The 13,974-nt window shown below is 39.0% G+C and overlaps 1 protein-coding gene across 10 annotated transcripts in view; it reads left to right on the top strand.

Moving 5' to 3' along the window:
• LOC311297824 (UDP-glucuronosyltransferase-like) overlaps positions 1-13,974 on the top strand; it is a 61,902-nt gene that overhangs the window by 43,898 nt on the left and 4,030 nt on the right. Inside the window, exons 1-3 of one of the 10 annotated variants that reach the window (XM_084420287.1) lie at positions 11,713-11,922; positions 12,504-12,650; positions 12,806-13,300. The exons of 5 other annotated variants lie outside the window; for them this stretch is intronic. In XM_084420287.1, the coding sequence (XP_084276413.1) occupies positions 12,600-12,650; positions 12,806-13,300 (546 nt within the window). In that variant the 5' untranslated portion in view covers positions 11,713-11,922; positions 12,504-12,599. Of the gene's footprint in view, positions 1-6,790; positions 7,678-9,162; positions 10,021-11,431; positions 13,301-13,974 lie in introns of those variants that run through there. 4 more of the 10 variants (XM_084420286.1, XM_084420282.1, XM_084420285.1 and 1 more) reach the window with 4 other exon arrangements.

Genomic DNA, 13,974 nt, shown 5'->3' with positions numbered 1-13,974 from the left:
TCCATTTTCATCTATGCCATTACAAGCCATATGCATTTTTCTCTATTAAAATTTTTTGCATGACATGATATATTTCTAAACTTTCACTTCTATTTGTTTGCTTCACCACCATATATAGACAAAGTCCCAACCAGCTGCTGATCTCAACCTCTGCTAACTTAAACCAGACTCATTGTGAGTAATTTAAGCTACACATTACCTGGTTGCTTCTCATTGACCTCTCATCCAGCTGGCAAAAGCCACAGTGAGAGTTTTTTTTTTTTAAATACCACTGATAAAATGGCTTGTGTGTGGTTGCTCCTGAGTCTCTTCTTCTTGGGGTTCATTTATAAAAAAATAATGTACATTTATAGGACTATTCATTGTGTTTTATTACCTTGGCATTATTTACAGTTCAACAGCTGATGGAGTGACAGTAAATTTTACATATTTCTCTGTTCAGACTATCGTAATCAAGCTCTCAATATTGTTTCCCTCTTTTGAAAAGTAATTTGCAACTGAAGCAAATGGAAACTCAAAAATATACTTGTATTTTCTGTTTATCACTTTAGATAACCACCACTTCAGCTTCTGAAAACCTCAGCAATGTGAAAAGGGTCCATTAGCTGCGGTCTGGTTTCTAGTGTTGACATTCAGAACAACGGTTGCTTGAGTGATATCGCTGAACAAGTAAATTATTTAGGGGATTTTAGTATCAAACTGATTAGAACATTAATAGCTGAATTCATAAGGACTTATAACATAGGACGCTCCGGTGAGAATATGCTAGTTCTCACGAGAACCAAGTTCGTTTTAAACTTCTAATTCACAACCCGTGTTTTGTTTTGCTCTATCCTCTGCACTTCTGCATTTGACACCGGAACTTACGGTTACTTCAGTTACTTTTGCCTGCGTCCTAAGTCATACGCTGGAACACCAGTCTCTCGTGAATGTGCGTACGACAGTTAGTGGAAGTTAGACATTACAGTTTGTTAAGTTTTAAATATGGATATTTTTCTTACACAAACGCATCGCTTCGCTTCAAAAGGGCCCCCCGGAGCCGTGTGGGCCACTTTTATGATGGATAGATGCACTTTTATGTACTTCAAAACAGAAACAGCTATTCACTGCCATTATAAAGCTTGGAAGAGCCATGACATTTTTTAATATATCTCCAATTGTATTCATCTGAAAGAATAATGTCATATACACCTAGAATGATTTGAGGCTGAGTAAATCATGGGCTAATTTTCAATTTTGGGTGAAATCTATCCCTTTAAGTATGGTGTGGTGTTCAATACTGTATTCTAGCATGTATCTATTTGAGTAAAGCCACTTGTAAATATCTGACTATTTCCACCTTCATCACAAAAGTGCTTTGTGGGATTAACTCCAAGGCTCCTGTAGGATATTTTAACAGTATGTTCAATCATATTAGATTTACTCAGATTTAGATTCACTCGTGTACTGAATTGCTCTGAAACCAGTGCAGGCTTTTAGATTATGATGTGTTCGGCTCTAGACCTAGTTCATTAGAATTTTAATCAAACACACTCCTCTGCATCTGACTTTGTTTAAACATAAATTGTTTTCATCTGTTGTGGTTATTTTAATTATGTGTGCATCAAGTGGCAAATAGGCCCCAAAGTGTAAAAATGTGGTCTGTACTCTTTCTCAGCACTTTCTTTCATTCAGAGTAGTTTGCTTTTGACCACTTAAGCCCCTCATGACACATCACCTTGTATGTGAGGGAGTAGCTGGGAATAATTATTTAATAATAGTTGCACAATATATGAGGCAATAATACTACAGCCAGACTATAGAGACTTGCAAAACTGTTTTGAAAGTAGCACACAACTTGACAAAAGTAAAAGATAAAAGCAATAAATTTAACCTTGAAAAAACTCTGTACTTATGAACCAGAAAAGTGACTCGTTTTCTTTCTTAAATTCTTGAATGATTTATGGGTTTATGAACAATTCTGGGGTGCAAAAACTTTGAAAAATATTGGTAATACAGTTCATTACTGTCAGTGATTGACAGTCTAATCAATTTATTCAATTAAAAAAGCAATACATGCATACAATGACTTGAATAACTCTTCTATGATGATCATGCTTTAAATGTTTTAATTAAAATACATTTAGATATTTTTGGGAGGCATAAAGTAAAAAAAAATCAACTTTTTACTTTTTTGGAAATTGTTTTTTGAAAACACTATTTATTAATCTAGGTCAGTGCTGATTTATAAATACTATTGTTCATTGTTGTTATTCGTGTCTGTTCATAATAGATTAATGTTAATTTATATACATTGAAATGTCAAAAATGTATGTAGAATTTAACTTTAGCCTAAAAAGGTATGGTAGACAATTTGTGGCGAGGCTAGCAATAGTGAGCTAGCTTTGAAAGCATAAGATCCCACCCTCCCTTCAGAGCGTCTCCAAAGCTACACCTCCTCCAAAACACATGAACGAGTACAGCAAGGAGCAAACAAAAGCGTCACGGGAGACAGCATTAAACTACCTCATGTCTCAAAGCACATAACATTACAATAATTATGAACATAAACAACGTCTAGGTTACTATTGTATTGAGATGTTACATCAGAACTGAACTGACGAATTGGGATCTTGCCTAAGAGCCCAAACACCTTCAAGTGTAAACTAAACGTGCCAATGCACAATGGCGTGCAAGATTTGTATCATGCACCCCGCCCCACGAAGCGGCTATATATAGGAAGCGCGTGTAAACACACATTCAGGTTTGCGCTGAGGATCTGAGCTGGTGACCCTGCCACTCAGTGTTGGTGCACCAATTGCGGCAATGGGACTTAACGCCTCCGTTCCCTCCTTCAGGGCATCACTATTGCTGCTCCTTCCAGTGCTCCGTGTCACCAACCTGATCCCCCGCACCTTCTGGGGATGGAAGATAGGATGGGGCTTGACGCAGAGAAGGTCAATCACTTCTGTTCCTTCTAACCCATACAGAGAGACTATTGGATAACACTGGGAAAGCATGCCTTTTTCAAGCGGAAAGAGACGCTACGGGGACCACATCCTTCCTGTAGGGAGGTGTCAAGTGGAAATTACACACATGGACTGACCGTTAGGGCAGAGCTACATATGGAAGGTCAATACCGAGCAGAGAGGCAGAGCGGAGTCTGCTTAGGGAAAGACACGGGCTCGCCGTCAGGGGGGCCGTACCGTGGAAGAATACACATATGGGATCACTGTAGGGATCACAACATATGGGTTCCTAGCCTAGCACAGGGGTTAGCCACTGGCTTACTTACGAGTGTTAGACATGGCGATAAACGTCTCCTCCACGTCTGGCTGCCGCAGGGTGCTGGCGTTACTGTGGCTCCAGATGCCATATGCCCCAGGAGCCTCTGAAAAAGTTTCAGTGGGGCCGCTGTCCTGCCCTTGAGCGAGTTCAGGCAGTTCAGCACCGACCGAGCACGTTCCTCCGCGAGTCATGTTGTCAGGTTGATCGAGTCCAACTCCATACTGAGAAAAGAGATCCTCTGCACGGGGGAGAGTTTGACCCGAAGCCCCAGAGGTGCTGGAGCACAAGGTCCCTGTGTTCGCACAACTGCTCTCGCGAGTGGGCTAGTATGAGGCAGTCGTCGAGATAGTTGAGGATGCTAACGCCCTGTTTTGTCATGGGAACAAGGGCTGCTTCCGTGACCTTCGTAAAGATGCGGGGCGACAGGGACAGCCTGAAGGGTTGGGTACTGATATGCTCGACCCGGGAACGCAAAGCATAGGAACGGTCTGTGTCGAGGAAATATTGAGACACGAAAGTACATGTACTTCAGGTTGATTGCTGCAAACCAATCTCGGGGACGGATGCATTCGAAAATGTGTTTCTGCGTTAGCATTTTGTACAGGCACTTGTGAAGTGGCCGATTCAAAACACACAGATCCAAGATTGGTCGTAACCCACGTAACCCTTGGGTACAATGAAATAGGGGCTGTAGAACCCTGACTTTATATCGGCTGGTGTTTGGCTCGAGGTCATGGTGCAAAGCACCCTAGGTTGATTTTACTCCGAACCATCCCTTTAAGTGCTGAAGCGCACAGGGGAAATGACCGTGGCACAACTGGTAGAACTATTGCAGCCTGCAGTGTGCAACCGCAAGCTCTTTTAGGCTGTATTAGAACAGCAGGAAATGCTCTTTGAAGTCGCGACCACCGCTGCAGCGCCAACACTGACTGAAAGGGAACTTAAAGAGCACTAACCTATGGAGCCCGGGAAGTCACCTGGGAGAAAAAAAAAAACAATCCGTGGCGACGGTTTTGAAATCCGTCCGCTCAGTTTATAAACCATACTCACGAATTCTCAAACTGTTCCCTCGGTTTAACAAATCGTGCCCACGGATTAATAAACCGTACCCACGAGTTTCTAATCCGCGCTCTCAGATTTGTAAACCGTGCCTTCAGTTTTTGCAATCTGTACCCACAAATTCACAATCCGTTCCCACGCTTTCGCAATCCGTTCCCACGGGTTTGTAAACTGTACTCACGGATTTGTGGCTCGCTCTTATTTTAGAAGAACACGTTAACAAATCTTATTGTATATTGTTTTAAATCAAATTGTCTTAAATGCCGCTGCATGCTTAAAGTGATTGTATAGCGGGTATGGGGTGGAATATACAAATTAATATGAATGACATGCATCAAAATCTTTTGTTTATTTGTAATAATCTTAGCACTTTATTATTATTGTCTAACCTGTATTATGACTGATATTTGACGAATTGATTTGATTTTTTTGCATAATTTTTGCTTAAAAATAAAGCATTCATAAATTATTTTATGATAAACATATTACTGTCTTACGTGAACTCATTTATAGATATAAACTCGAATAATAATAATTATTATTATTATAATTATTATTATTATTATCATTATTATTATTATTATTATTATCATCATTATTATTATTATTACATTTTAGGCTACATATTTAGACTAAATATGTAGACTAAAATGTAGTAATAATAATAATAATTATTATTATTATTATCATTATTATTATTACATTTTAGGCTACATATGTAGACTAAATATGTAGACTAAAATGTAATAATAATAATAATTATTATTATTATTATTATTATTTGCGTTCACTTAGTAATACAGTAATATGTTTGTCATAAAATAATTTATCAATGCTTTATTTTTATAGGCCATAACCTAACCTTTTACAGTTTTGGATAAAATAGGCCTACATTTTTTGCATAATTTTTGCTTAAAAATAAAGCATTCATAAATTATTTTATGATAAACATATTACTGTCTTACGTGAATTCATTTATAGTTATAAACTATAATAATAATAATTATTATTATTATTTTTATTATTATTATTATTATTATTACATTTTAGGCTACATATTTAGAAGACGCTTTTGTCCAAAACTTACAAAAAAGGAACAAAGCAATTCGTCAAATATCAGTCATAATACAGGTTAGACAATAATAATAAAGTGCTAAGATTATCACAAATAAACAAAAGATTTTGATGCATGTCATTCATATTAATTCGTATATTCCACCCCATACCGCTACAATCACTTTAAGCATGCAGACGCATTTAAGACAATTTGATTTAAAACAATAAGATTCGTTAACAACGTGTTCTTCTAAAATCACAAATCCGTGAGTACAGTTTACAAACCCGTGGGAACGGATTGCAAAAGCGTGGGAACGGATTGTGAATTTGTGGGTACAGATTGCAAAAACTGAAGGCACGGTTTACAAATCTGAGAGCGCGGATTAGAAACTCGTGGGTACGGTTTATTAATCCGTGGGCACGATTTGTTAAACCGAGGGAACAGTTTGAGAATTCGTGAGTACGGTTTATAAACTGAGCGGACGGATTTCAAAACCGTCGCCACGGATTGTTTTTTTTTTTCTCCCAGGTGACTTCCCGGGCTCCGTACTAACCTGTACCTGCATACTGCTGCAGATTAATTTTGGCGTTGATAGTGTTATGCATCAATAAATGCATAAATTCAAGTCATGAACTGCTCAGACTATAATGTCACGTGTTTCCATCTCTTCCAAATTACAGTAGTTATGTTGTGAACGCAGCATAAGTTCATTGATTTGGTTCAGGAGGAACTGTAAAAGGTGTCTGCTGTTTCGGTTGTGGTGCTCAGTGATTGACGTCTGTCTAACTCTGCATAGCATGAAACACGCTGATGACGTGTGATGTCTGCATGAGCAGGGTGCATGGAGGTATGGAAATACATACTTTGATAGGAAGGAAGGACATTGTATCATTGCATTCGGACCGAATTCAATGATTGGATGAACATTTTATGTTCCTACGCCTTCCACAGAAAAAATATATACATATACATTTAGACCACTTAACTTAGTGATTGTTATCAGGATGTGAAGAGACTTTCAACCAGCATAACAAAAATGTTTTATCTGGAACAGATCACCTACCCTCCCTTTAATAAATGCTGTAAAAGTATTGTTAGTTCATGATACCTAATGCATTAACTAATGTTAACATGATGAACCTTATGTTACAATGTATTAACCTGTTGCTGACATTTGGTCCTCTTGAACTTTGTAAAAAAGCTATCTCTAAATATCTTTGATAGTTCTTATATGCTTATACATTCTTTAAATAATTAATCCAGAGCTACATTTAACCCACTTGTTAGACTTTAAACTCTGAGCTGTTGCAGCAGGCGGCCTATCAACACTCACTCCCCTTTTGTCTAGTTTTGAGGCCCCTCCTCTTTTAAAAACATTCCCAGGCTTCTTAAACGTATCTCTGTATGCTGTCTACTGTACAAATGTTAGAAGAATGGTGAGAGCACTGAGTTTTCCCGCTCTGGGTCTATTAGCCTGGCTAAGTTTATTCTCCTCAGAGCCTGTGCAGGCTGGAAAGGTGCTTGTCATGCCAGTGGATGGTAGCCACTGGCTGAGCATGAAGATCTTGGTGGAAGAGTTGTCTCGGAGGGGACATGAGATGGTGGTCCTGGTCCCTGACACCAGTTTTCTGATTAGGGCATCTGGCAATTACACCACTAAGTCTTTTCGTGTGCCCTACACCCAAGCTGAGATGAATGCAAACTTGGACCACATTAAGAAGAATGCGATTGAGAAGCCTCCACAATTAATTGATTTTTTTGAGAATTTGGGGAACCTGATAGAGTTCACAAATATGCAGGTGAAAGCCTGTGAAGGGCTGCTGTACGACGAGCCCCTGATGAAGAGTCTAAGAGAGACCGGATTTGATATTTTGCTCACCGATCCTTTCCTGCCGTGCGGCACTATCCTTGCCGATTCCCTCTCACTTCCTCCTGTTTACTTCTTGCATGGAATTCCCTGTCGGCTTGATGAGTCAGCCACTCAGTGTCCCTCGCCTCCATCTTTTGTCCCGCGCTTCATTACCGGTTACTCAGATAAGATGACTTTCCCTCAGAGAGTAAATAATATGTTTATGACATTTTTTGAAATGTTCCTTTGCCGAAAACTGTATACCAGCTTTGATGAACTGGCCAGTAGATATCTGCAGAAAGACATTACATACGAAGAGCTATTAGGACATGGTGCAGTTTGGCTTCATAGGTACGACTTTACCTTTGAGTTCCCTAAACCTCAAATGCCAAACATGGTCCATATAGGGGGTATCAACTGTGCAAAGAGGGGTTCACTGACAAAGGTAAGATGTTATTGAGCATAGTCATTCTCAGATGTTTTAAATTGTGCACAAAATACAGAGCTTTCACTGAATCACGTGTCTTTTACAATAGTGAAAGGCACTTAGTCATAATACTGTACAGACTAAGTTAATGCAAAAACAAAAAATGGGTCTAGGTTAGAATGTTAATGTTAATGGCTACCCAATTAACAGAGTTATATTACTGTGTGTAATTTCATTTGTAATTGTTTAATAAAAGAGAAAAGCAAGTGATCTGGTTGTTATATTCGTGTCACGTGAGTTCAACGGCACTGCAAATGTGTACATTTTTAATGTTATGATCGTGATTTGATAATGTCAAAAAAAATAAATGTCTAAGTATAAATTAAAAAGCAAAACGTGTGAAAAAAACGGGGCTATATTATGGAGTGGAAATGGCTAACGAGCCAGTAAGTACTGGTTTTTGTGGTAATTTCATGTCTTGTAAATTTTAAAATAAAAGTGTTTGGTTTCCTACATCGTTAAACTTTTAGTTTTACAAATGGTGACAATCTTTGAAGGATGAACTAGAAAATGTTTTTAGTCATCACAATAAAAAAAAACATTTAAATTATATAATTTTGATGCTTTTGAGCTTTGAAGACCTAGAAATAGTTGTGTGAAGTACTTGAAAGTTCTTGAAAAGTACTTAATTCTTTTAACAGTGGTCTATAGCGTTCTAATTTGCAGGGTTATTATCAAATGATTTGGACGCACCACCACACACACACTTGTCATATTGTTAGTCCTTGTTGGTTGATTTTTTTCCAATTTTTTGGAGCATGTATAAGGTCAGGAATGAAAGAAAATATGTGGGACGGTCACATCGAGGGAGTAAGATTTGATGACGTTATCAGGGTTCGCTATATCTTAAGCTTATGGTGAATTGATGCCACTGATGCCTTGCCTACATGTAGAAAAAAAAAAAAATATATATATATATATCTTTTTTTTTATTTTAATTTTATGAATTAACATTGATGATTTAAAACTGAACATTAGTATATTTTTGAATTAACATGAAGCATTTGGTCCAGGTCAACATGCTCTAATCTAAGTTGATGCCATGTCTATGTACTTTTGAAAATGCAGTTTTACTGGCTCTCTAGAGTGTTACATCATACAATGTTCAATAAACAGTGTCAGGATAATCAAGATCTAATCTAGTATACTCCAAATTCATTCCAACAAGATTACAAATTCATGTGTGCGCACATGTAATGGGGGGAAACTTTTTGTGGGAAGTTCTCTTGTGCGCACAATATGAAAAATCCACAAACAATTATTTGTGAATAAGACCCATTAATTACTTCAATGCCATATTTGGACTGAGCACATCCTACTAGCTGCAAACATCGCCACTCCCTTGAACCCAGTCCTAACTCACTCAAGATAGTACTTTAACCTTTGTGGTTACACTGTGTAAGTGTTTTTCTTACTTAATCTCCTTCAACTGCCTCTGTCCTTCACACCACTGATAAAATGGCAGGCGTGTGGTTGCTCCTGGTTCTGTTACTCTTGGGTTCAGCTGAAGCTGGGAAACTGTTGGTTATTCCATCAGATGGCAGTCACTGGTTAGGGATGAAGCCTATTGTGGAGGAGCTGGGGAGGAGAGGAAACCAGGTGGTGGTCGTCATTCCAGAGGCGAGTCTGAGCATGGGTCCTTCACAGAATACCACCACTCTGACATATCCAGTGAACTACACCAAGGCTGAATTAGAAGCAGGCTTAGCAGATACAATAAACACACTTCTGAGTGTTGATATCTCTACAGACCTGGCCAAGTTCCAGGCGTTCATTATTTCACTGGATATTCTTCAAAGCGTCATAGTGAGGAACGCAGAGGGTCTACTTTTCAACAGGGACTTGATGAATGAACTGCAAGACTACAGCTTTGATGCTATTCTCACAGATCCATTTGAGCCCACTGGAGCTATAGCTGGTGAATATCTCTCCATTCCAGCTATTTATATGCAAATAAACCATCCTTGTGGTGTTGATGCTCTTGCCAGTCAATGTCCAGTTCCAGCCTCTTATGTTCCACAACCTTTAACTCACTTTACTGACCACATGAATCTTTGGCAAAGAAGTGTGAACCTGGTAAGGACTCTCCTGCAGCCCATGGCTTGCAGACATTTGTTTACTCATGCAGATAAGATTGCCTCACGCGCACTTCAGAGAAAAACATCGATGGTGGAGATTATGAGCCGTGCAGCTCTCTGGTTTATGCGGTTCGACTTTGCCTTGGAATTCCCACGTCCGGTGATGCCAAACATGGTCATGATTGGGGCAACAGTTAGCCAGAAACCAAAACCTTTATCAAAAGTGAGTATTTTTCAGTTCCTAATAGGCTTACTAATGCTGTAGCTGTGTATAAAGTTTAATTTAAAATAGTAAATCTGGAAACACAGGACAAGCAAGGTTATAGAATGTAATACAACAATAGATGTCTGACAACATTCATTGTAAGAATGAAGAAATTAAAGAAAACCTTTTATTATTATATTTATTTCTGAGATAATTGATCTATATTCAGAAAAAAACGTATAGGCTATATGGTTTGAAATTTAAAAAATCTAAAAAATGTATGTAGAAATGAACTTTCTAAGTACGGTGGCCGAGAGAGCTCAACGCGCTGCAACTGAAGAAAACACATCCAAATAGAAAAACACCCGCAAATTAAGATAAGATCTTCATCAGTTTTACAACACACGTGTGCTCCAAATACTCACAACACAACCAAATACAGAAACACGCTGCAAACATTCACAACACAACCAAATACAGAAACACACTGCAAATAGCACAGACCCCAACGGAAATGTTTCCAGGGGACCTCAATAAGTGACGAACCCGGCTGGAACATGCTTATTGCTCAATGTCAAAATTATTTTATTTTATTTATTTAACTTTTTTTGTGCAAAACATACAGATGACATGTTTATGACATACAACTTTGTATACAATATAAAAAATGTATTAAAGAACAGTATGTACAAAGTCATCAGAATACAAACTAGAAGAGAAGAGAAGGACCAAGGAGATGAGGAGGGATAGGGAAGCACCCAAATTATCCCTCCTCGTCTCCTCGTCTCCTCACTCCTCCGTCCTCCATCCTATTGACCTGGAACCCGATCAAGCTCAGCCATTTTGAAGGACATCTCAATTCTCTAATTGCACAGTCCGCGAGGAGTGGAGTCGAGGATCGAGGAGGCTTTCTGAGGAGTCATGAGCGAGGATACACAGATTTTATGCGTAACAGTTTTATCGACTAAAACTAAGTTTAAAACTAAATAACTTTTTATTTCGAAAATAAATTCGAATTTAAAGTCGGCGAAGCCCGCACTTTTGCACCCTCCACACGAGTTACCTACCCAGGAATCTTTGCGAACGTTTGACTTTCGGTGGAATGATGTCATCAAGCCTGTCCCAAAATACACTCTCGAGGCCAGCGCCCCTTAGGTCCTCATTTCCTGACGTCACCAAGTGTGAACTCGAAGGAGGTCCACAAGACTGGAGTGTGCCAGGATTGTGAGAATTTTACTCACAACCAACTGCGCTTTGGAAGAGGAGGAACTACAAACACGAGTAAAAAGTGTTTAAAAAAACTACAAAACATGGCGGATATGAGCGACCGACGGTGAGAGGTTTAGATAAAGCAAGGTATGAGTGACTAATCAAAGTTTAACCTGTTAAATATATATATATATTTAATGTTATCCGTGACCGTGTTATATTTCATCTGCAATAATAATGTCGACTTTTATAAAGATCCGTTTGGCCATTAACTTAAATGCATATATGAGGAGAGTTCTCCGCATGAAAGACCCGCGACTGCAGATCGTGCTTCTGCATTTCTCTCCGATACGGTAGGAAATTAAATGAAATGTGGAGGATTTTATCTTTGACAAGATGATTGACAGGCCAGTTTACTGTGACAGGATGAGACCATAGACTGTAAAAAAAAAAAAAAAAAAAAATGAGACAGAGAGGAATTGTATGAAGTGATAGTAGGCTATGTCCCGAAGATTGTAAAATTTTTGCTAAACGCTCAAAAGTATCTACTTTTTCTTCACAAAAAAGGTACATAGGCTACTTTTAGGGCGTGGTATAGGCGAATTGAGACGCAGCTGACGCAGCTAAAGTTCCAGTCGGAACATTTCCGTTGTGGTCTGTGCATTTGGTTGTTGTGAACTTTTGCAGCGCGTTTCTGTATTTGGTAGTGTTGTGAGTATTTGGAGCACACGTGTGTTGTGAAACTGATGAAGATCTCATCTTAATTTGCGAGTGTTTTTCTATTTGCATGTGTTTTCTTCAGTTGCAGCGCGTTGAGCTCTCTCGATCACCGTGCTTAGCCTATATTAATAAACACTGTAAAAGTATTGTTCAATGTTAGTTCAAGTTACCTAATGCATTAATTAATGTTAATATGTTGAACCTTATGCTAACATTTGATCCTCTTGACCTTTGTATGAACAAAGCTATCTTTATATAACTGTGACAGTTCTAATATGCTTGTGCGTTCTTGAAATATTAACCCAGAGCTACATTCAACCCACTTGATAGACTTTAAACCACAGTGCAGTGACGTAGCGTAAAAGTCTGAGCTTATTAGTATGCAGCCAGAGACCTATCAACGCTCACTCCCCTTTTGTCTAGTTTAGAAGCACCTCCTCATTTGAAAACATTCCCAGGCTACTTAAACGTATCTCTGTATGCTGTCTACTGTACAAATGTTAGAAGAATGGTGAGAGCACTGAGTTTTCCCGCTCTGGGTCTATTAGCCTGGCTAAGCTTGTTCTCCTCAGAGCCTGTGCAGGCTGGAAAGGTGCTTGTCATGCCAATGGATGGCAGCCACTGGCTGAGCATGAAGATCCTGGTGGAAGAGTTGTCTCGGAGGGGACATGAGATGGTGGTCCTGGTCCCTGAAACTAATGTTCGGATTAGGGCATCTGGTAATTACACCACTAAGTATTTTCGTGTGCCATTCACCCTTGCTGATTTAAAGGCAAACTTGGACAACATAGAGAAGAATGCGTTTGAGAAGCCTCCGCACTTGATTGATATCTTTGTGAATTTGGGGAACCTGATAGAGTTCACAAATATGCAGGTGAAAGGCTGTGAAGGGCTGCTGTACGACGAGCCCCTGATGAAGAGTCTAAGAGAGACGGGATTTGATGTTTTGCTCACCGATCCTTTCCTGCCGTGTGGCACTATCCTTGCCGATTCCCTCTCACTTCCTGCCGTTTACTTTTTGCGTTTGATTCCCTGTCGGCTTGATGAGTCAGCCGCTCAGTGTCCCTCGCCTCCATCTTTTGTCCCGCGCTTCATTACCGGCTACCCAGATAAGATGACTTTCCCTCAGAGAGTAAATAATATGCTTATGACAGTTTTTGAAATGTTCCTTTGCCGAAAACTGTTTGCCAGCGCTGATGAACTGGCCAGTAGATATCTGCAGAAAGACACTACATACAAAGAGCTATTAGAGCACGCTGCAGTTTGGCTTCTAAGGGACGACTTTACATTTGAGTTCCCAAAACCTCAAATGCCAAACATGGTCCATATAGGGGGCATCAACTGTGTAAAAAGGGGTCCACTGACAAAGGTAAGATGTTAATGAGCATAGTCATTCTCAGTTCTATGCTGTCTCAAAATACAGAGCTTTCACATGTCACATGTCTTTTACAACTTTTACTGATAAGACTGTACAGTTAATGCAAAAAAGACAGCATTTATTACATCACACTTTTATTATACGACTTCAGGACAACCAAGATCTGCATAACTCTATTTATTTAAGAGTGCCAACCTGCACAATCATGAACAATGTTTAACTGTCTTATCTGCAATCAACTATAGTCATAGGCTGTACTTCCTAAGATGTGTATAAATGAATGTGGGACCACTCAGAGAGTCAGTTTAGGAGTTAAGATATTTTCTGATCCAGCATGATTTTAATTGGAGGCTAAGTATTTATAAAAAAAAATTAATTTGACCACTGTAATCTTCAAGAGGAAATGAGGGGGCCCTTTGTGTTTACAGCATGAAGCACAGGGGAAATGAGACGCATCGTCTTTGTAATTATGTTGTGTACTTTTCCGTAAGCAAAAAGGGAAAGGTACTCTTTTACCAAGAGGTTTTATTGATGCAATATGCTGCTTTTCAGAAGTTCAAAGTTCATGTTGGTATTTGTGTGAGTGAGCGAGCAAAAAAATGTAAGGAAGAACTGCTTACATTGAAAAGGAGAATAGTTAACAGTGAAAGCTTGCGCTTTTGTGT

This window comes from Rutilus rutilus (assembly GCF_951802725.1).
Source record: "Rutilus rutilus genome assembly, chromosome: 10".
NCBI classification, from domain to species: domain Eukaryota; kingdom Metazoa; phylum Chordata; class Actinopteri; order Cypriniformes; family Leuciscidae; genus Rutilus; species Rutilus rutilus.
Note: the sequence above shows the minus strand (reverse complement) of the source record. Positions and strands in the feature narration are given on the sequence as shown.